Below are 26,866 nucleotides of genomic sequence, written 5' to 3' on the forward strand. Positions count from 1 at the left end.
TACAGAGCAAACATGCTAGTTAGCCTGCTACCCATTTTAAATAAAAAACAAAACAAAAAGAAACATTAATTTCATCATTTTCATTTCAGCTTACAGCATGAGATCATCTGTATGCTAATTAATCAGCAATAATACATCAGTAGTTATAGTAACTATACTTTCAATGCAGGAAATAAGCTAATTAATCATGTTGGCTGTTAGCACTTTGTCATGCTAGCTAGAGAGCAAAGCAGCAATTCACCACAGTATCAGTCCTATCCGGTTAAGCAGTTAACGAGACAACTATCAGATAAGTCGGCTACATATCACGGTAGATAAGTAGCGAAATCGGATATCTATTATACTAGCTACATAAAACACGGCTAGTCGTCACCCCGCCCAAACAGCAAACGTCAGTTACCCTGCAAATCAACAAACAGGTATTCCACACGACAGCTGCAAAACAGCAGTTTGATATACCAGCTAGTTATAATGACAAATAGAAAATCAGCTTGTTAACACAGTTACACTAGCTACGTATTAACTACAGCAGAGTTTTCCATAAGATGGTTGAGCGAGCATCATAATTCTCTCTCTCTCCCACTTTATATTAGCTCTATAATGATTTTGGGAAACCGGTCATCGATCATTAGCACCTGTGTTTCTGCCGATTAATCCCTAAACACTACACACTAGTCCCCTCGTACAGCAAGTCCTACTCGAGTTAGGGGAAGTGAGCATGGACGCATTAAGAACAGCAGAGAAAATAGAATTAGGATCAGGATTACAATAAGACTCAGGTTTAGGTCCAGGAATGTGATCAGAATTTTATTGAGGATCAGGATTAAGATCAGGATTAAGGATTGATCCTGATCTGGTTATCAGGATAGTCACAGTCTGCTGAGATACGCTTCCCATCCTGCTTTCCTGTACTTCTCCGCTTCCTCCTTCCTGTCAGACGCAGACAGAATTCCCCGTCCAACGATGATGACATCAGAGCCTTTAGAGCGAATGACCTCGTCCGGGGTGGTGTACTGCTGCCCGAGGTCGTCTCCTAGGAAACGGCGTGAAACAAAGTACCACAGATTAAACAGCAGATTAACTTCACTACAGACTCAATTCAGCAAAATTAAAGACAGGAGTTCATATTTTACTACATTTTATTTATTACACCATGTTCGGTTTAATCTGATCATTTAATCTCATGACTTTATCTAGTGTTAGTATCTTAAATATAATTTCATTACTAAACTCTGATACCGGAAACATTTTATGTCGTTGTGTAATATAATTTAGATTATTATTTAAGATAAGTGTTTAAATATATTCTTACTACTAATTAACCAGCTCTTAATTAAATATTTTAAAATAAATATAAAAATGTGACTATTACAATATTTTTAAAAAGAATTTTAACCATGTATTATTATTATTATTAAAATACATATAATTGTATATTAATAAATTTACAATTCTTAGAAATATGGTGCCACCTGGTGGTCAGAGCTGAATTTACATCCTGTGACATGTATGTGTACCTCCACTCTGTAACCTCACTCCTGGGGTCATGTGCACGTGCTCTGGTTTAGCGCTGACCTTTGACCCACTGATGAAACCGAACACAAAGTCTGGGTGATCGTCCGCCATTTTTACCTACACACACGCACGCACACAGTCCAAGTCACAAACACAAACAAAGAACACTCTGAAATTCAGTGTGTGTGTGAGAGTGTGTGTGTGTATTACACACCGTAGTTTGTGTGTACTGCTCGGTAGTCAGCGCTCCCTGTGAGCTCATCTGGGCGATGAGTAAACAGCCGTGACCGAGACTCCGCCCCACAGCCTTCAGCCCTGCGACCACGCCCGGGCCGGGCACTGAGTGAGCGTTAATGATGTGTGACCACGAGGAGATACAATACACACCACCTGAACCACACACACACACACACACACACACACACACACACACACACACACACACACACACACACACATTAATACAGAAATACGAACTCCAATCTCTCTTGCCTCCTTCCATATTTACTTTTCTCTCTTTTCCTCCTTTCTGCCTCTCTTCTTCTCCCCAGTTTCCTCTCCCTGACAGCCTTCATCTCTTTTTACTTTCTTCCCCATGTTCACTCTCTTTTTATTCCTTTTCTCTCTTGGACCTTTCCCTTTCTCCCACCTTATCTTCTTTACTTTCATCCTTCCCCTTTTCTTTCCCTCATTTCCATTCTTCCCTCCATAACGTTTTTTCTTTCTCTATCTCTTTCTCTCTCTCTCCCACTCATCTCTTCCTTTCCCCGATCCTTGCTTTTTTTTTTATTTCTTTAATCATTTACTTCCTCCCTTCTTTCTTTATCTCCTTCACTAACTATCTATTAACTTTGTTTAAGTCTTAAAACTCTTATTTCTCGCTCTTTGAACATCCCCTTTATTAAACTCTCTCTCTCCCCCTCACACACACTCTCACACACACACCTTCGTACTGGTGTTTGACGGTGTTTCCGATGTCAGCAAACTTCCTGTCCTCGAAGATGAGGAAGTTGTGTTTGGCGCTCAGCTCCTTCAGCTTGTCGATGGCGTCGCTGCTGAAGTCCTGCAGAATGTCCACGTGTGTCTTAATCACGCAGATGAGCGGCCCGAGCGTGTCCGCCAGCTCCAGCAGCTCGTGAGTGTGTGTGACGTCCGCTGAGACACACAGGTTGGTGCGTTTCTCCTCCATCAGCATGAACAGACGCTTGGCGATGGGGTGTGTGGAGGAGAGAGCAGCCCGGGCGCTGTAACTCATCTCTCTGCTCACGTTCTTCTTCTCCTCTTTCTCCTTCATTCCCGCCAACGTGAACGTCTGGTTCTCCTGGATGAACTTCTCCACGCTGCTGAAGGTCTGCTGGTCGATTCGACCCGATCGGAGAAGAACGTCCAGGAGCTGAGAGACAGAGACGACGGGGTGGAGAGCGATCCCCTCGCTGGACAGTCGCTCTTTACCGCCCTGCTCACGGTCCAACAGTACCACGGCGTCCGTGACCTTTAACCCCTGAGCCTGGAGCTCCTGCGCCGTCTCCATGACGCTACTGCCGCTCGTCACCACGTCCTCCACGATCAGGCAGACTTCACCAGGATGCACCGTGCCCTCGATCAGACGCTTCGTCCCTGAAACATCAACAATAATCAGCCAGTTGGTCTATGAGCGATTCGGACAAGAAACAGTCAGGCGAGAGTCGGGTGAGACAGAGAGGGGGAGAGAGAGAGAGAGAGAGAGAGAGACGGGCGAGAGAGAGAGAGTCAGGCAAGAGAGAGAGAGAGAGAGAGTCGGGCGAGAGAGAGAGAGTCGGGCAAGAGAGAGAGAGAGAGAGAGTCGGGCGAGAGAGAGAGAGAGTCGGGCGAGAGAGAGTCGGGCGAGAGAGAGTCGGGCGAGAGAGAGTCGGGCGAGAGAGAGAGAGTCGGGCGAGAGAGTCGGGCGAGAGAGAGAGAGTCGGGCAAGAGAGAGAGAGAGAGAGAGTCGGGCAAGAGAGAGAGAGAGAGAGAGTCGGGCGAGAGAGAGAGAGAGAGAGAGTCGGGCGAGAGAGAGAGAGAGTCGGGCGAGAGAGAGTCGGGCGAGAGAGAGTCGGGCGAGAGAGAGTCGGGCGAGAGAGAGTCGGGCGAGAGAGTCGGGCGAGAGAGAGAGAGTCGGGCGAGAGAGTCGGGCGAGAGAGAGAGAGTCGGGCGAGAGAGAGAGAGTCGGGCGAGAGAGAGAGAGTCGGGCGAGAGAGAGAGAGTCGGGCGAGAGAGAGAGAGTCGGGCGAGAGAGAGAGAGTCGGGCGAGAGAGAGTCGGGCGAGAGAGAGAGAGTCGGGCGAGAGAGAGTCGGGCGAGAGAGAGAGTCGGGCGAGAGAGAGAGAGAGTCGGGCGCGAGAGAGTCGGGCGCGAGAGAGTCGGGCGCAAGAGAGTCAGGCGCGAGAGAGTCAGGCGCGAGAGAGAGAGAGAGAGAGAGTCGGGCGAGAGAGAGAGAGAGTCGGGCGAGAGAGAGAGAGAGTCGGGCGAGAGAGAGAGAGAGAGTCGGGCGAGAGAGAGCGAGAGAGAGTCGGGCGAGAGAGAGAGAGAGAGAGTCGGGCGAGAGAGAGAGAGAGAGAGAGTCGGGCGAGAGAGAGAGAGAGAGAGTCGGGCGAGAGAGAGAGAGAGAGAGAGTCGGGCGAGAGAGAGAGAGAGTCGGGCGAGAGAGAGTCGGGCGCGAGAGAGTCGGGCGCGAGAGAGTCGGGCGCGAGAGAGTCGGGCGCGAGAGAGAGAGAGAGAGTCGGGCGCGAGAGAGAGAGAGAGTCGGGCGCGAGAGAGAGAGAGAGAGAGAGAGAGAGTCGGGCACGAGAGAGAGAGAGAGAGAGTCGGGCGCGCGAGAGAGAGAGAGTCGGGCACGAGAGAGAGAGAGAGAGAGTCGGGCGCGCGAGAGAGAGAGAGTCGGGCGCGAGAGAGAGAGAGAGAGAGAGAGAGAGAGAGAGAGAGAGAGAGAGAGTCGGGCGCGAGAGAGAGAGAGAGAGAGAGAGAGAGAGAGAGAGTCGGGCGCGAGAGAGAGAGAGAGAGAGAGAGAGAGAGAGAGAGAGTCGGGCGCGAGAGAGAGAGAGAGAGAGAGAGAGAGAGAGAGAGAGTCGGGCGCGAGAGAGAGAGAGAGAGAGAGAGAGAGAGTCGGGCGCGAGAGAGAGAGAGAGAGAGAGAGAGAGAGTCGGGCGCGAGAGAGAGAGAGAGAGAGAGAGAGAGAGAGAGAGAGTCGGGCGCGCGAGAGAGAGAGAGAGAGAGAGAGAGAGAGAGTCGGGCGCGAGAGAGAGAGAGAGAGAGAGAGAGTCGGGCGCGAGAGAGAGAGAGAGAGAGAGAGAGTCGGGCGCGAGAGAGAGAGAGAGAGAGAGAGAGAGTCGGGCGCGAGAGAGAGAGAGAGAGAGAGAGAGAGAGTCGGGCGCGAGAGAGAGAGAGAGAGAGAGAGAGTCGGGCGCGAGAGAGAGAGAGAGAGAGAGAGAGAGTCGGGCGCGAGAGAGAGAGAGAGAGAGAGAGAGAGAGTCGGGCGCGAGAGAGAGAGAGAGAGAGAGAGAGAGTCGGGCGCGAGAGAGAGAGAGAGAGAGAGAGAGAGTCGGGCGCGAGAGAGAGAGAGAGAGAGAGAGAGAGAGTCGGGCGCGAGAGAGAGAGAGAGAGAGAGAGAGTCGGGCGCGAGAGAGAGAGAGAGAGAGAGAGTCGGGCGCGAGAGAGAGAGAGAGAGAGAGAGTCGGGCGCGAGAGAGAGAGAGAGAGAGAGTCGGGCGCGAGAGAGAGAGAGAGAGTCGGGCGCGAGAGAGAGAGAGAGAGAGTCGGGCGCGAGAGAGAGAGAGAGAGAGAGAGAGTCGGGCGCGAGAGAGAGAGAGAGAGAGTCGGGCGCGAGAGAGAGAGAGAGAGAGTCGGGCGCGAGAGAGAGAGAGAGAGAGAGAGAGTCGGGCGCGAGAGAGAGAGAGAGAGAGAGAGTCGGGCGCGAGAGACAGAGAGAGAGAGAGTCAGGCGCGAGAGACAGAGAGAGAGAGAGAGTCGGGCGCGAGAGAGAGAGAGAGAGAGTCAGGCGCGAGAGAGAGAGAGAGAGAGTCAGGCGCGAGAGAGAGAGAGAGTCGGGCGCGAGAGACAGAGAGAGAGAGAGAGTCAGGAGAGAGAGAGTCAGGCGCGAGAGAGAGTCAGGAGAGAGAGAGTCAGGCGAGAGAGAGAGAGAGAGAGAGAGAGTCAGGAGAGAGAGAGTCAGGCGCGAGAGAGAGTCAGGAGAGAGAGAGTCAGGCGAGAGAGAGAGAGAGAGAGAGAGTCGGGCGCGAGAGAGAGAGAGAGAGAGAGAGTCGGGCGCGAGAGAGAGAGAGAGAGAGAGAGAGTCGGGCGCGAGAGACAGAGAGAGAGAGAGTCAGGCGCGAGAGACAGAGAGAGAGAGAGAGTCGGGCGCGAGAGAGAGAGAGAGAGAGTCAGGCGCGAGAGAGAGAGAGAGTCGGGCGCGAGAGACAGAGAGAGAGAGAGTCGGGCGCGAGAGACAGCGAGAGAGAGAGAGTCAGGAGAGAGAGAGTCAGGCGCGAGAGAGAGTCAGGAGAGAGAGAGTCAGGCGAGAGAGAGAGAGAGAGAGTCAGGAGAGAGAGAGTCAGGCGAGAGAGAGAGAGAGAGAGTCAGGAGAGAGAGAGTCAGGCGCGAGAGAGAGTCAGGAGAGAGAGAGTCAGGCGCGAGAGAGAGAGAGAGAGAGAGAGAGTCAGGCGCGAGAGAGAGAGAGAGAGAGAGAGAGTCAGGCGCGAGAGAGAGAGAGAGAGAGAGAGAGAGTCAGGCGCGAGAGAGAGAGAGAGAGAGAGAGTCAGGCGCGGAGAGAGAGAGAGAGAGAGAGAGTCAGGCGCGAGAGAGAGAGAGAGAGAGTCAGGCGCGAGAGAGAGAGAGAGAGAGAGAGTCAGGCGCGAGAGAGAGAGAGAGAGAGAGAGTCAGGCGCGAGAGAGAGAGAGAGAGAGAGAGAGAGAGAGAGAGAGAGAGTCAGGCGAGAGAGAGAGAGAGAGAGAGAGAGAGAGAGAGAGAGTCGGGCGCGGAGAGAGAGAGAGAGAGAGAGAGTCGGGCGCGAGAGACAGAGAGAGAGAGAGTCAGGCGCGAGAGACAGAGAGAGAGAGAGAGTCGGGCGCGAGAGAGAGAGAGAGAGAGTCAGGCGCGAGAGAGAGAGAGAGAGAGTCAGGCGCGAGAGAGAGAGAGAGAGAGAGAGAGTCAGGAGAGAGAGAGTCAGGCGCGAGAGAGAGAGTCAGGAGAGAGAGAGTCAGGCGAGAGAGAGAGAGAGAGAGAGAGAGTCAGGAGAGAGAGAGTCAGGCGCGAGAGAGAGTCAGGAGAGAGAGAGTCAGGCGAGAGAGAGAGAGAGAGAGAGAGTCGGGGCGCGAGAGAGAGAGAGAGAGAGAGAGTCGGGCGCGAGAGAGAGAGAGAGAGAGAGAGAGTCGGGCGCGAGAGACAGAGAGAGAGAGAGTCAGGCGCGAGAGACAGAGAGAGAGAGAGAGTCGGGCGCGAGAGAGAGAGAGAGAGAGTCAGGCGCGAGAGAGAGAGAGAGAGTCGGGGCGCGAGAGACAGAGAGAGAGAGAGTCGGGCGCGAGAGACAGCGAGAGAGAGAGAGTCAGGAGAGAGAGAGAGTCAGGCGCGAGAGAGAGTCAGGAGAGAGAGAGTCAGGCGAGAGAGAGAGAGAGAGAGAGAGAGTCAGGAGAGAGAGAGTCAGGCGCGAGAGAGAGTCAGGAGAGAGAGAGTCAGGCGAGAGAGAGAGAGAGAGAGAGAGTCAGGCGCGAGAGAGAGAGAGAGAGAGAGAGAGTCAGGCGCGAGAGAGAGAGAGAGAGAGAGAGAGTCAGGCGCGAGAGAGAGAGAGTCAGGCGCGAGAGAGAGAGAGAGAGAGAGAGTCAGGCGCGAGAGAGAGAGAGAGAGAGAGAGTCAGGCGCGAGAGAGAGAGAGTCAGGCGCGAGAGAGAGAGAGAGAGAGAGAGTCAGGCGCGAGAGAGAGAGAGAGAGAGAGAGTCAGGCGAGAGAGAGAGAGAGAGAGAGAGAGAGAGAGAGAGTCAGGGCGAGAGAGAGAGAGAGAGAGAGAGAGAGAGAGAGAGTCAGGCGAGAGAGAGAGAGAGAGAGAGAGAGAGAGAGAGAGAGAGTCAGGCGAGAGAGAGAGAGAGAGAGAGAGAGAGAGAGAGAGAGAGTCAGGCGAGAGAGAGAGAGAGAGAGAGTCAGGCGAGAGAGAGAGAGAGAGAGAGAGAGAGAGAGAGAGAGAGAGAGAGAGAGAGAGTCAGGCGAGAGAGAGAGAGAGTCAGGCGAGAGAGAGAGAGAGTCAGGCGAGAGAGAGAGAGAGAGAGAGAGAGTCAGGCGAGAGAGAGAGAGAGAGAGTCAGGCGAGAGAGAGAGAGAGAGAGAGAGAGAGAGAGAGTCAGGCGAGAGAGAGAGAGAGAGAGAGAGTCAGGCGAGAGAGAGAGAGAGAGAGAGAGAGAGAGAGAGAGTCAGGCGAGAGAGAGAGAGAGTCAGGCGAGAGAGAGAGAGAGTCAGGCGAGAGAGAGAGAGAGAGAGTCAGGCGAGAGAGAGAGAGAGAGTCAGGCGATAGAGAGAGAGAGAGAGAGTCAGGCGAGAGAGAGTCAGGCGATAGAGAGAGAGAGAGAGAGTCAGGCGAGAGAGAGTCAGGCGATAGAGAGAGAGAGTCAGGCGAGAGAGAGTCAGGCGAGAGAGAGTCAGGCGAGAGAGAGTCAGGCGAGAGAGAGAGAGAGAGAGTCAGGCGATAGAGAGAGAGAGAGTCAGGCGATAGAGAGAGAGAGAGAGTCAGGCGAGAGAGAGAGAGAGAGAGAGAGTCAGGCGAGAGAGAGAGAGAGAGAGAGTCAGGCGAGAGAGAGAGAGAGAGAGAGTCAGGCGAGAGAGAGAGAGAGAGAGTCAGGCGCGAGAGAGAGAGAGAGAGAGAGAGAGTCAGGCGCGAGAGAGAGAGAGAGAGAGAGAGAGTCAGGCGCGAGAGAGAGAGAGAGAGAGAGAGTCAGGCGCGAGAGAGAGAGAGAGAGAGAGTCAGGCGCGAGAGAGAGAGAGAGAGAGTCAGGCGCGAGAGAGAGAGAGAGAGAGAGAGTCAGGCGCGAGAGAGAGAGAGAGAGAGAGAGTCAGGCGCGAGAGAGAGAGAGAGAGAGAGAGTCAGGCGAGAGAGAGAGAGAGAGAGAGAGAGAGAGAGAGTCAGGCGAGAGAGAGAGAGAGAGAGAGTCAGGCGAGAGAGAGAGAGAGAGAGAGTCAGGCGAGAGAGAGAGAGAGAGAGAGTCAGGCGAGAGAGAGAGAGAGAGAGAGTCAGGCGAGAGAGAGAGAGAGAGAGAGAGAGAGAGAGAGAGAGAGAGAGAGAGAGTCAGGCGAGAGAGAGAGAGAGAGAGAGTCAGGCGAGAGAGAGAGAGAGAGAGAGAGAGAGAGAGAGAGAGTCAGGCGAGAGAGAGAGAGAGTCAGGCGAGAGAGAGAGAGAGTCAGGCGAGAGAGAGAGAGAGAGAGAGAGAGAGAGAGTCAGGCGAGAGAGAGAGAGAGAGAGTCAGGCGAGAGAGAGAGAGAGAGAGAGAGAGAGAGTCAGGCGAGAGAGAGAGAGAGAGAGAGAGAGAGTCAGGCGAGAGAGAGAGAGAGAGAGAGAGTCAGGCGAGAGAGAGAGAGAGAGAGAGAGAGAGAGAGAGAGAGAGAGTCAGGCGAGAGAGAGAGAGAGTCAGGCGAGAGAGAGAGAGAGTCAGGCGAGAGAGAGAGAGAGAGAGTCAGGCGAGAGAGAGAGAGAGAGAGTCAGGCGAGAGAGAGAGAGAGAGTCAGGCGATAGAGAGAGAGAGAGAGAGTCAGGCGAGAGAGAGTCAGGCGATAGAGAGAGAGAGAGAGAGTCAGGCGAGAGAGAGTCAGGCGATAGAGAGAGAGAGAGAGAGTCAGGCGAGAGAGAGTCAGGCGATAGAGAGAGAGAGTCAGGCGAGAGAGAGTCAGGCGAGAGAGAGTCAGGCGATAGAGAGAGAGAGAGAGTCAGGCGATAGAGAGAGAGAGAGTCAGGCGATAGAGAGAGAGAGAGAGTCAGGCGAGAGAGAGAGAGAGAGAGAGTCAGGCGAGAGAGAGAGAGAGAGAGAGAGAGTCAGGCGAGAGAGAGAGAGAGAGAGAGAGAGAGTCAGGCGAGAGAGAGAGAGAGAGAGTCAGGCGAGAGAGAGAGAGAGTCAGGCGAGAGAGAGAGAGAGTCAGGCGAGAGAGAGAGAGAGAGAGAGAGTCAGGCGAGAGAGAGAGAGAGTCAGGCGAGAGAGAGAGAGAGAGAGAGTCAGGCGAGAGAGAGAGAGAGAGAGTCAGGCGAGAGAGAGAGAGAGAGAGAGTCAGGCGAGAGAGAGTCAGGCGAGAGAGAGAGAGAGAGAGAGTCAGGCGAGAGAGAGAGAGAGAGAGAGTCAGGCGAGAGAGAGTCAGGCGATAGAGAGTCAGGCGAGAGAGAGTCAGGCGAGAGAGAGAGAGAGAGAGAGTCAGGCGATAGAGAGAGAGAGTCAGGCGAGAGAGAGTCAGGCGAGAGAGAGTCAGGCGATAGAGAGAGAGAGAGTCAGGCGATAGAGAGAGAGAGAGTCAGGCGATAGAGAGAGAGAGAGAGAGTCAGGCGAGAGAGAGAGAGAGAGAGAGTCAGGCGAGAGAGAGAGAGAGAGAGAGAGAGTCAGGCGAGAGAGAGAGAGAGAGAGTCAGGCGAGAGAGAGAGAGAGTCAGGCGAGAGAGAGAGAGAGTCAGGCGAGAGAGAGAGAGAGAGAGAGTCAGGCGAGAGAGAGTCAGGCGAGAGAGAGTCAGGCGATAGAGAGAGAGAGAGAGTCAGGCGATAGAGAGAGAGAGAGTCAGGCGATAGAGAGAGAGAGAGAGTCAGGCGAGAGAGAGAGAGAGAGAGAGTCAGGCGAGAGAGAGAGAGAGAGAGAGAGAGTCAGGCGAGAGAGAGAGAGAGAGAGAGAGAGTCAGGCGAGAGAGAGAGAGAGAGAGTCAGGCGAGAGAGAGAGAGAGTCAGGCGAGAGAGAGAGAGAGTCAGGCGAGAGAGAGAGAGAGAGAGAGTCAGGCGAGAGAGAGAGAGAGTCAGGCGAGAGAGAGAGAGAGAGAGAGTCAGGCGAGAGAGAGAGAGAGAGAGTCAGGCGAGAGAGAGAGAGAGAGAGTCAGGCGAGAGAGAGTCAGGCGAGAGAGAGAGAGAGAGAGAGTCAGGCGAGAGAGAGAGAGAGAGAGTCAGGCGAGAGAGAGTCAGGCGATAGAGAGTCAGGCGAGAGAGAGTCAGGCGAGAGAGAGAGAGAGAGAGAGTCAGGCGATAGAGAGAGAGAGTCAGGCGAGAGAGAGTCAGGCGAGAGAGAGTCAGGCGATAGAGAGAGAGAGAGTCAGGCGATAGAGAGAGAGAGAGTCAGGCGATAGAGAGAGAGAGAGAGAGTCAGGCGAGAGAGAGAGAGAGAGAGAGTCAGGCGAGAGAGAGAGAGAGAGAGAGAGAGTCAGGCGAGAGAGAGAGAGAGAGAGTCAGGCGAGAGAGAGAGAGAGTCAGGCGAGAGAGAGAGAGAGTCAGGCGAGAGAGAGAGAGAGAGAGAGTCAGGCGAGAGAGAGAGAGAGAGAGAGTCAGGCGAGAGAGAGAGAGAGAGTCAGGCGAGAGAGAGAGAGAGAGAGAGAGAGAGTCAGGCGAGAGAGAGAGAGAGAGTCAGGCGAGAGAGAGAGAGAGAGAGAGTCAGGCGAGAGAGAGAGAGAGTCAGGCGAGAGAGAGAGAGAGTCAGGCGAGAGAGAGAGAGAGTCAGGCGAGAGAGAGAGAGAGAGAGTCAGGCGAGAGAGAGAGAGAGAGAGAGAGAGAGAGAGAGAGAGTCAGGCGAGAGAGAGTCGAGAGAGAGTCAGGCGAGAGAGAGTCAGGCGAGAGAGAGTCAGGCGAGAGAGAGTCAGGCGAGAGAGAGTCAGGCGAGAGAGAGAGAGAGAGAGAGAGAGTCAGGCGAGAGAGAGAGAGAGAGAGTCAGGCGAGAGAGAGAGAGAGTCAGGCGAGAGAGAGAGAGAGAGAGAGTCAGGCGAGAGAGAGAGAGAGTCAGGCGAGAGAGAGAGAGAGTCAGGCGAGAGAGAGAGAGAGAGAGAGTCAGGCGAGAGAGAGAGAGAGTCAGGCGAGAGAGAGAGAGAGAGAGAGTCAGGCGAGAGAGAGAGAGAGAGAGTCAGGCGAGAGAGAGAGAGAGAGAGAGAGAGAGAGAGTCAGGCGAGAGAGAGAGAGAGAGTCAGGCGAGAGAGAGAGAGAGAGAGTCAGGCGAGAGAGAGAGAGAGAGAGAGTCAGGCGAGAGAGAGTCAGGCGATAGAGAGAGAGAGAGAGAGTCAGGCGAGAGAGAGAGAGAGTCAGGCGAGAGAGAGAGAGAGAGAGTCAGGCGAGAGAGAGAGAGAGAGAGTCAGGCGAGAGAGAGAGAGAGAGAGAGTCAGGCGAGAGAGAGAGAGAGAGTCAGGCGAGAGAGAGAGAGAGAGTCAGGCGAGAGAGAGAGAGAGAGTCAGGCGAGAGAGAGAGAGAGAGTCAGGCGAGAGAGAGAGAGAGAGGTCAGGCGAGAGAGAGAGAGAGAGTCAGGCGAGAGAGAGAGAGAGAGAGAGAGTCAGGCGAGAGAGAGAGAGAGAGAGTCAGGCGAGAGAGAGAGAGAGAGTCAGGCGAGAGAGAGAGAGAGAGTCAGGCGAGAGAGAGAGAGAGAGTCAGGCGAGAGAGAGAGAGAGAGAGAGAGTCAGGCGAGAGAGAGAGAGAGAGAGAGAGTCAGGCGAGAGAGAGAGAGAGAGAGTCAGGCGAGAGAGAGAGAGAGTCAGGCGAGAGAGAGAGAGAGAGAGAGAGAGAGAGAGAGAGAGAGAGAGTCAGGCGATAGAGAGAGAGAGAGAGAGTCAGGCGATAGAGAGAGAGAGAGAGAGTCAGGCGAGAGAGAGTCAGGCGATAGAGAGAGAGAGAGAGAGTCAGGCGAGAGAGAGTCAGGCGATAGAGAGAGAGAGTCAGGCGAGAGAGAGTCAGGCGAGAGAGAGTCAGGCGAGAGAGAGTCAGGCGAGAGAGAGAGAGAGAGTCAGGCGATAGAGAGAGAGAGAGAGTCAGGCGATAGAGAGAGAGAGAGAGAGTCAGGCGAGAGAGAGAGAGAGAGAGAGTCAGGCGAGAGAGAGAGAGAGAGAGAGAGAGTCAGGCGAGAGAGAGAGAGAGAGAGTCAGGCGAGAGAGAGAGAGAGAGAGTCAGGCGAGAGAGAGAGAGAGAGAGAGTCAGGCGAGAGAGAGAGAGAGAGAGAGTCAGGCGAGAGAGAGAGAGAGAGTCAGGCGATAGAGAGAGAGAGAGAGTCAGGCGATAGAGAGAGAGAGAGAGAGTCAGGCGATAGAGAGAGAGAGAGAGAGTCAGGCGAGAGAGAGAGAGAGAGAGAGAGAGTCAGGCGAGAGAGAGAGAGAGAGAGTCAGGCGAGAGAGAGAGAGAGAGAGTCAGGCGAGAGAGAGAGAGAGAGAGAGTCAGGCGAGAGAGAGAGAGAGAGAGAGTCAGGCGAGAGAGAGAGAGAGAGAGACAGGCGAGAGAGAGAGAGAGAGAGAGTCAGGCGAGAGAGAGAGAGAGAGAGTCAGGCGAGAGAGAGAGAGAGAGAGTCAGGCGAGAGAGAGAGAGAGAGTCAGGCGAGAGAGAGAGAGAGAGTCAGGCGAGAGAGAGAGAGACAGGCGAGAGAGAGAGAGAGAGAGTCAGGCGAGAGAGAGAGAGAGAGAGTCAGGCGAGAGAGAGTCAGGCGATAGAGAGAGAGAGAGAGAGTCAGGCGAGAGAGAGAGAGAGTCAGGCGAGAGAGAGAGAGAGTCAGGCGAGAGAGAGAGAGAGAGAGAGAGTCAGGCGAGAGAGAGAGAGAGAGAGTCAGGCGAGAGAGAGAGAGAGAGAGTCAGGCGAGAGAGAGAGAGAGTCAGGCGAGAGAGAGAGAGAGAGAGAGAGAGAGAGTCAGGCGAGAGAGAGAGAGAGAGAGAGTCAGGCGAGAGAGAGAGAGAGAGAGAGTCAGGCGAGAGAGAGAGAGAGAGAGAGAGAGAGAGAGAGAGAGTCAGGCGAGAGAGAGAGAGAGAGAGAGAGAGAGAGAGAGTCAGGCGAGAGAGAGAGAGAGAGAGAGAGAGAGTCAGGCGAGAGAGAGAGAGAGAGAGAGAGAGAGTCAGGCGAGAGAGAGAGAGAGAGAGAGAGAGAGTCAGGCGAGAGAGAGAGAGAGAGAGAGAGAGAGTCAGGCGAGAGAGAGAGAGAGAGAGAGAGAGAGAGAGTCAGGCGAGAGAGAGAGAGAGAGAGAGAGAGAGAGAGTCAGGCGAGAGAGAGAGAGAGAGAGAGAGTCAGGCGAGAGAGAGAGAGAGAGAGAGAGAGTCAGGCGAGAGAGAGAGAGAGAGAGAGAGAGAGAGTCAGGCGAGAGAGAGAGAGAGAGAGAGAGTCAGGCGAGAGAGAGAGAGAGAGAGAGAGAGTCAGGCGAGAGAGAGAGAGAGAGAGAGAGAGTCAGGCGAGAGAGAGAGAGAGAGAGAGAGAGAGTCAGGCGAGAGAGAGAGAGAGAGAGAGTCAGGCGAGAGAGAGAGAGAGTCAGGCGAGAGAGAGAGAGAGAGAGAGTCAGGCGAGAGAGAGAGAGAGAGAGAGAGTCAGGCGAGAGAGAGAGAGAGAGAGAGAGTGTCAGGCGAGAGAGAGAGAGAGAGTCAGGCGAGAGAGAGAGAGAGTCAGGCGAGAGAGAGAGAGAGAGAGAGTCAGGCGAGAGAGAGAGAGAGAGAGAGTCAGGCGAGAGAGAGAGAGAGAGAGAGAGTGTCAGGCGAGAGAGAGAGAGAGAGTCAGGCGAGAGAGAGAGAGAGAGAGAGAGAGTGTCAGGCGAGAGAGAGAGTCAGGCGAGAGAGAGAGAGAGAGAGAGAGAGAGTGTCAGGCGAGAGAGAGAGAGAGAGAGAGAGAGAGAGAGAGAGAGAGTCAGGCGAGAGAGAGAGAGAGAGAGAGAGAGAGAGAGAGAGAGTGTCAGGCGAGAGAGAGAGAGAGAGAGAGAGAGAGTGTCAGGCGAGAGAGAGAGAGAGAGAGAGAGAGAGAGAGAGAGAGAGAGAGAGAGTGTCAGGCGAGAGAGAGAGAGAGAGAGAGAGAGAGAGAGAGAGAGAGAGAGAGAGAGAGAGAGTGTCAGGCGAGAGAGAGAGAGAGAGAGAGAGAGAGAGAGAGAGAGTGTCAGGCGAGAGAGAGAGAGAGTCAGGCGAGAGAGAGAGAGAGAGAGTCGGGCGAGAGTCAATTGGTGAGTCAGTGAAGTCCCCGCCCCCTGCTCGTTATGAAGATAATGTCGTTACCGTAGTCCTTGGCCTCTTTGCGGCGGATGAGCATGGGGTAGTGGTGGGTGGAGCAGATGATGGTGGCTAAAGGCAGAGCCGTGTACGGGACTCCACACACACAGTCAAACTTCACTCCGGTTTCCACAGCTCGCTGATGGAGCAGCGCCGACACCTGGACAACAAATATTTCAAATCATAACATCAGACAAATGTCTAATCTTGGAAATTCCCCTGTATATATCCGATCTCAGTGAGAATCTGATGATTAAAGGGTGTTAATGTCAACCAAAATCTGAAATAAATCAAGACTAGGGGAACTGTGGCTCAGAGGCTGAGGTGTTTGTGTTTAGAGAGGGAATTTGTATTCGGTTCATTACCACCACTGAGTGTTTACATTTCAGGAAGTACTGACCTCAGGACTACTAAGGCCAGTGAGCAGGTCAAAGATCAAGGGGCAGGTATGGGGTCAGGAAGTTAATCAGGTCAAGAGGGTTCAATAAATACACACTTACGTAAGCATTTCCAACAAAAGCATCATCTTAAAAATGTAATTTTTGTAATTAAAAAAACAAGGCATGAAATAGAAAACAAAAGTAAATAAAATAAGAGCGAACTATGTGAACAGAAAATAAAACTAAATAGGTTTTTCACATAAACTCCAGATAATAAATCATCTTCTCACCTGGTTCATTAAATCCGGATAAGCCACAATGACGCGCAGGTCGAAGTAAATCGGGGAGTTCAGGCCGCTCTTCAGCTTAAACGTGCCGAACTTCACCGCCTGGACATCCTGCAGCTTTAAAACTAAACTCTCCACAGCGGCGGCGGCCATCACTGCTGCACACGTGCAAAACTCGCGCGATGGCAACTGAGTGTAGAATTCATTTCCGGTGTGGCGTCGTAATTTACACACACCGCAATCCTGCATCCCAGAGCTTCCGGTATGACAAACGTGTAGGTAGCTATTTATGTGCCTGATATTTCTGGTGGCTGTGTGAAAGTAAAACAATAACAACAACAAACAAACAAACAAATAAATATATATCTATATAAACAAATAAAACGCTTAATATTAGTTAACATGTTAACACCTAGCTTCATAATATATTATTATAATTTATAATAGCGACCTACATGACCAAAATATTTTGCTAGCGAAGCGTTTAAAAGCGTTTCATTTTAAATATTGCACGTTAGTTTACTTAAAATAATTTAAATGGTTACAGGCATATTTTAATAGTTATTTAGCATACTCTAAATTAGCGTAGCTTAATAAAAGATAACTAGCAAATCGAAATAATTTCAAATCAGGCGGATATTATGGTCACCAAAGCAGGGTCCCTGGGTGCAGAACACGACAATGCGGAAGTAGGGCTGTGTTTCTGGGTTAAATTGTAAATAAAATAAACTTGACTTTGAAACTCTAATTCAGTTTAGTTTTAATTTAGTTTACGACTCAGTAATAAACTTTGTAATGTAATGGTTTTATTATTAGAAAATATTTATTACAAACTTTAATATGTCCGCCACCTTTAATTTGGAAATATTTATTAACCACACACACACACCTCTTATATCCCACTCTGAAATGGTCATACATTTATTTTATTTAGATTTTAACTTCTGTTTAACTTTATTACTCTTATATTTCATGTATTAATAATTGTTCTGCATTCTGTCTTCTGTTTCTCTATATCACTTTTAAAGCCTGTTCACACTAATAAGGATATATAATAATAATAATAATTTGTAATGACCTGATTTGATGTTTTAGCTGTCTAACCTTTCACCTTTGACTCTCTGGTTGTTAATGTGTGTGATAAACACTGCTGTACACACTGTAATCTTATCTGCACTCCCTCCTCCAATCTGAGAATAACACAGTCAGGTTAAAGATCAGCTGAAGTTGAGCGTCAGCACAAAGCAGAGATTATTTCCCTTTTCTCAGGTCGTGGTCCTGACTGTCCTCCTGCAGGCTCGGAGCTGTGATCATGAACAGACGTCTGCTGCTGGTGTCCAACTCCACTCTGTATGGAGGAGGATATCTCCAGCACTGTCAAAACAACATCTCTCAATTCTTCGGAAAGTAAGTGGTTTGACTCGGATCCCTCAGTGAGAGTTAAAACATTAATACATGATTAAACTTTCTGAATATAACGCTGCATTTCACTTGAGAAACACTCCTCAGTGTGGGGAGATCCTCAGAGCTCTGAATATTTATACTGTTTACTGCTCAGAGGACAAATATACTGTATATATCTGATCAAGAAGTTATTCCAGACTGTCTGTGGCACTGTGATAAGACTATACAGCTGTTTCACAGTGAAAAAGTTCTTACAGGAAATAAAAGTCTACATTTATCTCCCATGCAGAAACCTATATACATATATATATATATATATATATATATATATATATATATATATATATATATATATATATATATACAGTGTATGTTATCCATTATACATATCTCTCACATATATTCATGACTAATACTTGCAGATATTATATTTTTTATACTGAGTTTTTGTATTATAATTAATATTATTAATTATTACAATTATTTGTATTATGGGAAAAAAACTGTTAATCACGAGGTGTGGTAAATCAGCGTAGTTATTAAATTTAACAACATTACTGTGATTCGAATTATAGAGTAAAATAATCCCATTTCAGTTCAGTTGTGAGAGTTGGTGTGACGTAGAAATGGAATTAAACCTCAGGGGAAAGAAAGCTAAACCAGCTGTAAAAACTGTACATTGTGACGTTTTGTATTTTAGTATTAATAAAAATAATTACAGACATAATTCTGAATAAAAACAGACGAGTGAGCTATCAATTAGACAGACGTGTTGCTAATTGGATTGTTGTTAACAGGGTGTGTGTGTGTGTGTGTGTGTGTGTGTGTGTGTGTGTGTGTGTGTGTGTGTTAATTATAGTCTGAAGGTTGCATAAATGTTGTGTCCTGACAGTGCTGTGTGTCTCAGACAGGTGAAGAGAGTCCTGTTCGTCCCGTACGCTTTACACGACCAAGATGCGTACACCAAGACGGCCAGGGACAAGCTGAAGAGTCTGGGTTCGAATCCTCTCTTGTGCTTTTACATCACTGTTTAATCATTTATCAGTCTGATTCTCTTCCATATATGACGTGTGTGTGTGTGCGTGCAGGTTATGAAGTGGACAGTGTTCACGAGGCTGCAGACCCCGTCGAGGCCGTGCGTAAAGCCGAGGCCATATTCATCGGTGAGTCACATGATACGCATTCAACATTCAATCCCATTTCCCCTGATAAAGCACACTTAATGTGTGTATGTGTGTGTGTGTGTGTGTGTGTGTGTGTGTGTGTGTGTGTGTGTGTGAGGTGGAGGAAACACGTTCCGTCTGCTCAAAGCCCTCTACGATGACAACCTGGTGACTGAAATTAAAAAAAGAGTGCTTCAGGTAAACACTGTAAACTGTAAATTAGTGTGTGTGTGTGTGTGTGTGTGTGTGTGTGTGTGTGTGTGTGTGTGTGTGTGTATATATATATATGTTGTTGTTGTATATCAGGCTGCGCAACACGGACTAAAATATACAACCATTATCATGATTGCAAGTTTGTCCCATTTTTTTTCTAATTAAATTGATTCAAAATAGTTTACTGAATTATGTGAGTTGAGTCTGAGTCACAATTCATTTGATTCATTCAGGGCTTCATTCAAATAAAGACACTGTTTGTTTGATTAATGCGATTCAATTAATTTATCCGATTCAGCAAATGTAAAATTTGATTAATCTTTTTTGCCTGACGATTCATGCAATTCATATGACATTAGATACATTGGTTCATGCAGTTCACATAAATCGTTTACATTTTTCTTATACGCACTTCATCTGAGTTATATAAAATGCGAATTAAGGTAACACGTGTACAATGCAATTAATTTGTCGTGTTTAACTCATCATTCATCTGATATAATATTCATTAGATTCATACAATTAGATTTGATATGAGTTTCATTCGATACACAAAATCACCTGATTCGTACGAGACGAAATTCATTTGACTCGTAAAATTTAATCCAAATATGTTTAATGCTGATTTATCTGACTCATGAGTCACGTGATTCATCTGACTTATTCAGAATGTGTTTCATTTGACTTGTTTGATTCATAATTCATCAGATTTATCAGAGATGGAATTTATTTTACTCATGTGATTCATCCAAATCAATGAATTGTATCTGTGTATCAATGTAATTGATCTGCTATACAGTTTATCTGATTCAAATTTGATGATACACTGCATTTGACTCATCTGGTACCTGAATCATTTGAGATGAATCTGATTCATTAGACATCTGATTTATGAAAACCATAAATATCGTGATAATGACACGCGGGATATTATTGTGCAGCCTTAGTTGTGTGCATGTCTTTCAGTGTGTTTTGGTGTCGTGTGTGTGTGTGTGTGTGTATATATATATATATATATATATATATATATATATATATATATATATATATACATATACACACACATACATATATACATACATATACATATATATATACATACATATACATATATACACATATACACATATATATATATATATACACATATACATATGGTCTACATGTGTGTGTTTATGACAGGATGGAGTTCCGTACATGGGTTCGAGCGCCGGCACGAACGTGGCCACAGTGAGCATTAACACAACTAACGACATGCCCATCGTTTACCCCCCCAGCTTCTCCGCCATCGGCCTCGTCCCATTCAACATCAACCCACACTACCTGGACACCGATCCTAACAGCAGGCACATGGGGGTCAGTTTGGCCACGGCCACTCCGGGAACACAACATATATGGCCACACCCACTAAGGGAACGCCGCATATATATACACAGCCACGCCCGCTCCGGGAACGCTGCATATATATACGGCCACGCCCGCTCCGGGAACACAGCATATACTGCCACAGCCGCTAAGGGAACGCCGCATATATATATATATATATATATATATATATATATATATATATATATATATATGGCCACGCCCGCTCCGGTAAAACCACATACATACATTATATATATATATAAATAAATACGACCACTCCAGGTAAGGGAACGCTGCATATGCATATTTTATATATACACGGCTGCTCACGGAATACTGTATATGCAGTATACATGTATATACACTGAATATATATATATATATGTGTGTGTGTGTGTGTGTGTGTGTTTATGGAATGTATAACACATGTACTGTGTGTGTGGTGTAGGAAACACGTGAGCAGAGAATTACTCAGTATCATGAGGAGCTGAACACACCATGTGTGCTGGTAAGTGTTCTCACACTCACGCACACACTCGCACACACTCACACACAGTAATACCATGACACTTGTATTCAGGGTCTGAGAGAAGGATCCATGCTGCTGGTGGAAGGAAACACAGTCACGTTACTTGGCACCACCAACGCTAGACTCTTCCAGAGGTAACACTTAACATTAGTACATTTAGACATTTAAACACTAACATCTCTATAAATACACAGATTTAGTCATTTTAATCCAAATCTCTTTATTTATTCCTTTTACTCCTTTTTTACATTAAAAACAGTGAAACTTGTGTTAAGGGTTTGTAATAAAAGGATTGAACACTAGTTACACCATAGATCTATAGAAACATACATTTTGTCATCTGCCTGTTGTAAATACACTGGAATTTGGTATTTTAACCCAAATCTATACTTTAATGTAGTCATTTTCATTCTATAGATCTGTAGAAACACTTCAATTTAGTTATTTTAACACCGTAATTCTATATAAACTGTCACTAAACGGAGGTCGATGCAGCTGCAGGGTTTTTCTTTGTTAAATAAAAATATCAAGAAAACAAGTCAATTTAACACCTAAACTCTGTATAAACACGTACATTTATTTATTCTAACACCAACATCTATATAAACATGAAAAACCTCTATAAACACTAGAATTTATTAGACGTTTCGGTGGAAAACACTAGTCAGTGTCAAATTTTAATCAGTTTTTAGAAAAACGGCTTTAATAACTTTTTTTTTTATTTAGATTGAATTTTTTTCTCACAGGGGGAAGGAGCCGAGTGAACACGTACCTGGAAGTGATTTGAGCTTTTTACTGACCGATGCACAGTAATGGATTAATGAGCAAATCAGGACAGGACAAAGAACACCATGGCACAGATTTATGAGAAATGCTGCCCACATATGTAATAAACTTTGTTCTATAAAGCTACTGTGTGAGTCTAAATACAAATTAGAACTGAAAATTGATTTAAAACTTAAAAGATTTGATGAAACATTTGATATGAGGATTTCCTCGTCTGTATTGTGGCTTTCACATGTACAGGTTCTGATTCAGAAGTAAAGGATTGTCTGAGCAGTGTGGGAACCGCTCCATTTTTCAGGAGTAGCCTTCGTGTGTAGCCTGCGTCATACTCCACCCGTTTTCAGAAGGCTAAACAAAGGGGTTTCGCTTTCGTACTGAGACACGCAGCATCTCTGCAACACGGCACCTGAGGTCACTGAAGCCACGCCTTCTGTCTTCAGGATCGAGGCGTGGTCTGTTAGAGAGAATAAATCCCTTTGGAGGAGAGTTTTGGGACCCCTTTAATCTAACATGTTAATAAACTGATGAATTAAAACCTCTTTATTGTCCGTTTAAACCACCTGAGAGATTCAGACTGATGAGAAAACACAGCTGAAGTTTAATCCATTATTTATTTATTTAATTAATTTTAGTCATGGAAGCGTTACAGAAATCACCTAAACCTCACTCTGAAATAAAATAAAAAAGGGAAAGATGAAATACTCGGTGAAAAACGTTAAGGAGTCGAGTTTTAATTACTGACATGACTTTTTATGCACAGACAAAAACCTGACGCAAATCCTGACAAGTTTAGACGATTCAGTTGTTTCGAGTGTAAATGTGACCCAATATGGGTAAATTCATCCGGCCGAGTGATCAAACAACAGTAACCATGGATACGATGTAGAACAGGACACTGTCTTGCATGGAGTGTAAAATAATTACAGTGTAAGCACTCGTTAACAAAATGAACATAAACCTGCACTGTAGGAGCTCGAATAGCCGACGTGAGCGCGAGTCTTTCCTCAGAGAATCATTCGCTAGTCAGCGTTCTCGCAAGAGATGCACAGTTTGTTATTTTAACGACGTTAGAATTCATTACAATAAGGAAGATCTGTTTTCTGTAGTAAAATATATTTAATTCTGTGATGTATTTTTTACTTAAAGAAGATTTGTGTTAGCTATGTAGAGGTCGTAAACAGAAAACGATAAACACGTTAGGGTACAGGATACCCACAATGCACTGCGACTATACTTCTGTGGGGAATAGTGAGTGTTTAAGTCTTCATTTATTTTGAAACAAAGTGTTTTTTAATAATTCATTAATTTTGTATGACTAATATGCGTCATGGAAAGACGTACAAATCTGTTTGTTTTGTAGAAAATGGTGCAAAAAAAAAGAAAGAAAAGGAAATAATGTTCCATAACAGTTTAAAAAATACACAATAATATAATATTCACCGTTCAAACCCCATTCTGGAGTAGGGTGCCTACGTAGACAGCATGTTTAGTGCAGAAGATTGAGGGTTCGTGTCAGAAAAGGCAACCCCGTTATTCACGTCACACTTTAGCATCATTTTATTTGTACGTCGGCCATTTTGACTTTTCATCTCACGTCCTTCCTCTGACATTTTAATGTTCTGCTCAACTTGTTGGAATTCTGAGCTTTGCAAAACTCTAACAAACGATGCTGATTATTAGCTGCTAACCAGTTTGTTTACGTTATTAGCGAGCGTTACCGTGACAACCGTTTGAGAAACAGTGGATATCTGTGCTACTGCTGAATGGTTTTCATCGCTTTGTGCAACAGTTACAACTGGCAGACTTTTTTTTTTATAAGCTGTGCAAACGTTTCAGAAAGAAGGGCTTCGTTGCTATGGTAACAGTCAGTGACTCCATGTGACATTTTCAAACTAACATGGTGGACACGGCTACTAGATAAAACGTTCACGATAATAATCGCTTCCGTAGACAGCCTCGTCATACACGGAATCGGTTCAGGAACTTTTGTTCACTTGCCATCACGACACGCTAACTAGCTTTAGTGCCTAGCGAGTTTAATCCCCTTAATCCCAGGCTACATCCTGCCCCAAAAACACTTCCACCCTGCGCGTGATTTAATACAGTACTCCGCTAATGCTAGTGATGATCGGAAATATCAAAGGACAGAAAGAACATAAAGCAAAATTACCGGTATCGGTGCATTAAAAAACACAGAAAAGAAACACAAATCATTACATCATCATCAGAAGGTTAGCTTTCCTTTACAACTGAATATTCTGTATTTATCTTTAATTCTCTATCCATTTTAATTCTCATTATTTATGTGACGCGTGAACTCTGTCGCTCTGTCAGAAATCTCAATCAGCATGTGTTAATGTTCAACATGTCAGTGCAGTAGAGGAAGGAAAGAGCCAGTAACTCACACATACACACTCACACACTCTCACATACACATACACACTCACACTCACTCTCACACACACAGAGTTTAGTGTGTGTCTATATCAGGTCTCAGTGCTCTTGTCTCCATTCTCCTGAGGCTGGAGCTGCTCCTTCTCTGTTCCGTCCTCCTGTGGGGGGCGTACTCGCTTAAAGAAGCCCAGCTGTAACACACCACACACACCATCAGCTAAACTAAATTTAACATTGCAGTCACAGTCCCTGCCCCTAAAGACACTGTAACCAATCAGCACACAGCCCCCGCCCCTAAAGACACTAACCAATCAGCACACAGCCCCCGGCCCTAAAGACACTCTAACCAATCAGCACACAGCCCCCGGCCCTAAAGACACTCTAACCCATCAGCACACAGTCCCCGCCCCTAAAGACACTCTAACCAATCAGCACACAGTCCCCGCCCCTAAAGACACTCTAACCAATCAGCACACAGTCCCCGCCCCTAAAGACACTCTAACCAATCAGCACACAGTCCCCGCTCCTAAAGACACTCTAACCAATCAGCACACAGCCCCGGCCCCTAAATACACTCTAACCAATCAGCACACAGTCCCCGCCCCTAAATACACTCTAACCAATCAGCACACAGCCCCCGCCCCTAAAGACACTGTAACCAATCAGCACACAGCCCCCGCCCCTAAAGACACTAACCAATCAGCACACAGCCCCCGCCCCTGAAGACACTAGTTAGTGTAGTGAGTTGCTCACCTTGTACATGATGAAGATTAGCAGTGCTAGCAGCAGCAGACCGGCTAATACAGCTACCACCACCACCCAGATGGGGGCAGGCTGGGTCAGCTCAGAGTTCACCCACACCACGCTGAGGCTCGCCTACACACGCACGCACCAAAAGACAAACTTTGGTAACATTCACTACAGCGTTGATTACTAATGGTTTGCTACTACTGAACATCTACACTTTATTGTAGAAGATGTTAGCATTTAGTTAGCTGGTATGCTAACTTAGTCACCTAACTGCTGTGGACTCTGATGTTACCATGACACCCACCATCCGTTCATACTAGTTTGAGCTAGTAATTAATTAATGAAGAGCTATAATTAGCACTTGTTCATAGCTGTTGTGTGTGTTCACTGTTCATGTAAATACAGACACGCCCACGATTAACCATATATGGTATGTAAAAGTCTTGCTCTACATAAAAACTACTGTAGTCTCAAGTTTGTGAGTGGGCGTGGCCTATTTGCTGATAAACCACTCAGAGCTCACTGCTATAAAAGAAAATTGGCCGGTCCACCGTTTCTGAAAATCACGGTGACCCTGAGCGTTTATTAGCATAATTAGCATATTATTGTTCAGCCATGGGGCCTATTTCAGAAAATCCCAAACTCACAGACGTGCTGTTAACTGGCAGCTCAAAATCCAGGTTTTTGTACGGCATCTCAATGACGCTGAAGGCAGCTGACGACTTCACCACGTACGAGTGGTTCTGAACATCGGCCTGGGAACAAACACACCGCACACACTCCGTTACGTTATCATGCCACTGCTTTTACAATTACCAGAAAAATACATATAAATAAGGTGTAAAGAGACCTGCAGGAAGGTGGACACCGCCAGTCTGGAGTAGATGTAGAGGATTGCACTCTGACCTCGCTCCAAGCGGCCAACCTGACACTTAATCTTCAAGCACTGAGCCTTCTCACAGTCCTGTAGAGTCCCCAGAAAAAGACTCAGATACATCTCATATTCCAGCAAAAAGAAGACTGTTACGGAACAAATCAACAATACTGAAGATTCCAGGAGCTGCACCTCAAACTGGGTTCAAGTTCCTAAACTGCTACTTCAATTCAACGCAGTTTTATCTGTATAGCGCTTTCAACAATGAACACGGTCACGAAGCAGCTTCACAGAAATCCAGATATAAATTGTACATTTCTAATTTTATCCCTAATGAGCAGCAGGAGGAAGAAACCTTGAGAGGAACCAGACTCAAAAGGGAACCCGTCCTCATCTGGGTGACACCGGATAGTGCGATTATAAATAAATACACCCCTTCTATAAATGTGCTAATACTACATGATCAAATAGTTTTAATTTTGTAAACAGGAACCTGAGTATGAGAATCATTATAGTTTTTTAAACCGATCATATCAAACTGAAGTAATATCAGGCGACATGGAGGGGATCCACATCTGATGCATGCAGACTCTCCACTGGTGTCCCTCAAGGCTCAGTACTTGGTCCTCTTCTGTTCCTCTTCGGTGCAGCTGCTCGACTTGTTTTCAACTTTCCTACGTTCTCCCACACCACCCTACTGCTACACTCAAGTACTCGAGTTTTTATACTATATTACATTAATGTAAATCTAAGTTCTAATTGTTCAATCATGGAGATTGGAGTGCAAACTGTTCTTAAATCAAGTCAAAGTACATAACTCTGATGATGTACTGGGTAACAGAACTGAAAGAGTGCACACACACAGTCACTATAGAAGTTCTAAGCATTGGCTTAGATTATATTATTAGAACTTGAAACTTGGAACGGATTTGGATAACAGTTTACGGACTTGAACCCGATTTGAGTAACAGCATGATTTGAGCTGACTGGCTGTTGGTTGATGACATCATCAGTAGCCGTGATGTGCTCGGTGATGGCCGTACCAGCGTAAGCATGTCTTCCTCAGCCCTCTGGTCCTGCAGGTCTCGCCGGTGAACGTGGCTCCGTGCACGCCCCTCGGTCCGGTCGCCCCCGGAAATGGTCGTGTTCTTATTCCAGTACATGGGGTTCTAAAATAGACAGGCCACGCCCACTGATTATTACATTCCTACAGGAGCTCATCCTGGTGCGTTAGCTCTGCGTATATAATAATATTACTAATAGACACAGCTAGCTACAACTCCAAACTGGTCAGTAATGCGTGTGTGTTCAGTGAGATGTACCGTGACGTTGAGGGGGTTGATCTCGATGTCGGTGCTGCAGTTCATGGCTCCATCCACCTCGTACTTGGTGATGTAGAGCAGAGAGCCGTTGTTGTAGCGATACGGCCACTCCACGTCCAGCATGGCCTTCGAGAACGCACTCGGACCTTTATTCCTCAACTGCAGCGCAGAACCAGAGAACCACACACACACAGAGTTTACTCTGACAGTGTAGTTTATAGCTACACCCCACTGACAATAAAACCACACTTGGGTTAAATGCATGTTTCACAGAATGACCATCACAAATATTCAGGATGTAAAAAGTTCCTGTGCTTCCCTAAAGGTTTCTTGGACTCTTATCAGTGATTCCCGACACCATCTTCAATAGTCCCAAACCTAACCGAGTTTCTGAAATGTTTAATAGTCCCTTATAAAGATTTGTGAAAGTGTTGCTAAAATACTTGTTTCTCCGAAAAAAAAACAACTGAAAATTCATGAAAGAGTTCCTGGAATAGTTCCTAACCTGCTCCTGTTAAGAGTTCCAAAAAATTTCATGAGCTCATGAAGAAATGTTAGAAGGTTTAGTAGATACATAGTAAGAAAATATTACTGAAATAGTTTCGAAGTTCTAGGAATCCCAACCCTGTAAATGTTCCCGAAAAATGTGCTGGGTTTTTAGCAAAAGTTACACAGCTACAGAAAACACTTTCTGAAATAGTTCCTGAAAAAAAAGAAAAAAAACCCATGAGTTTCTGAA

The 26,866-nt window shown here is 47.5% G+C and overlaps 3 protein-coding genes across 4 annotated transcripts in view; 1 reads left to right on the plus strand and 2 right to left on the minus strand.

Annotated features, from left to right (window-relative positions):
- Window positions 1-794: 794 nt before the first annotated feature.
- On the minus strand, window positions 795-15,630 carry umps (uridine monophosphate synthetase). The gene is made up of 6 exons (XM_017469774.3): window positions 15,328-15,630; window positions 14,664-14,817; window positions 2,461-3,132; window positions 1,730-1,905; window positions 1,518-1,632; window positions 795-1,033 (listed from the first exon to the last, which is right to left on the minus strand). The coding sequence occupies exons 1-6, from the start codon at window positions 15,571-15,573 to the stop codon at window positions 870-872; spliced, it is 1,527 nt and encodes a 508-aa protein (XP_017325263.1). The 5' UTR covers window positions 15,574-15,630; the 3' UTR covers window positions 795-869.
- Window positions 15,631-15,956: 326 nt separating this feature from the next.
- Window positions 15,957-22,960, plus strand: si:dkey-69o16.5 (peptidase E). 2 transcript variants are annotated; one of them, XR_008396505.1, is made up of 10 exons: window positions 15,957-16,039; window positions 16,594-16,731; window positions 17,636-17,724; window positions 17,817-17,891; window positions 18,010-18,089; window positions 19,287-19,460; window positions 19,921-19,980; window positions 20,053-20,135; window positions 20,748-20,887; window positions 21,028-22,960. XR_008396505.1 is itself a non-coding variant. In XM_053680616.1 (9 exons), the coding sequence occupies exons 2-9, from the start codon at window positions 16,637-16,639 to the stop codon at window positions 20,812-20,814; spliced, it is 723 nt and encodes a 240-aa protein (XP_053536591.1). In that variant the 5' UTR covers window positions 15,957-16,039; window positions 16,594-16,636; the 3' UTR covers window positions 20,815-20,909. The 2 variants fall into 2 exon arrangements, 1 of the variants encoding a protein (XP_053536591.1); XM_053680616.1 differs by lacking the exon at window positions 21,028-22,960 and having other exon boundaries at window positions 20,748-20,909.
- itgav (integrin, alpha V) overlaps window positions 21,380-26,866 on the minus strand; it is a 22,674-nt gene continuing 17,187 nt past the window's right edge. The window contains exons 25-30 of the mRNA XM_053680614.1: window positions 26,128-26,286; window positions 25,849-25,974; window positions 24,782-24,895; window positions 24,579-24,686; window positions 23,935-24,057; window positions 21,380-23,372 (exon numbers count right to left, since the gene is read on the minus strand). Coding sequence (XP_053536589.1) covers window positions 23,274-23,372; window positions 23,935-24,057; window positions 24,579-24,686; window positions 24,782-24,895; window positions 25,849-25,974; window positions 26,128-26,286 — 729 coding nt within the window. The 3' untranslated portion in view covers window positions 21,380-23,273. The remainder of the gene's footprint in view (window positions 23,373-23,934; window positions 24,058-24,578; window positions 24,687-24,781; window positions 24,896-25,848; window positions 25,975-26,127; window positions 26,287-26,866) is intronic.

Source organism: Ictalurus punctatus, chromosome 6 (assembly GCF_001660625.3).
Source record: "Ictalurus punctatus breed USDA103 chromosome 6, Coco_2.0, whole genome shotgun sequence".
NCBI classification, from domain to species: Eukaryota; Metazoa; Chordata; class Actinopteri; order Siluriformes; family Ictaluridae; genus Ictalurus; species Ictalurus punctatus.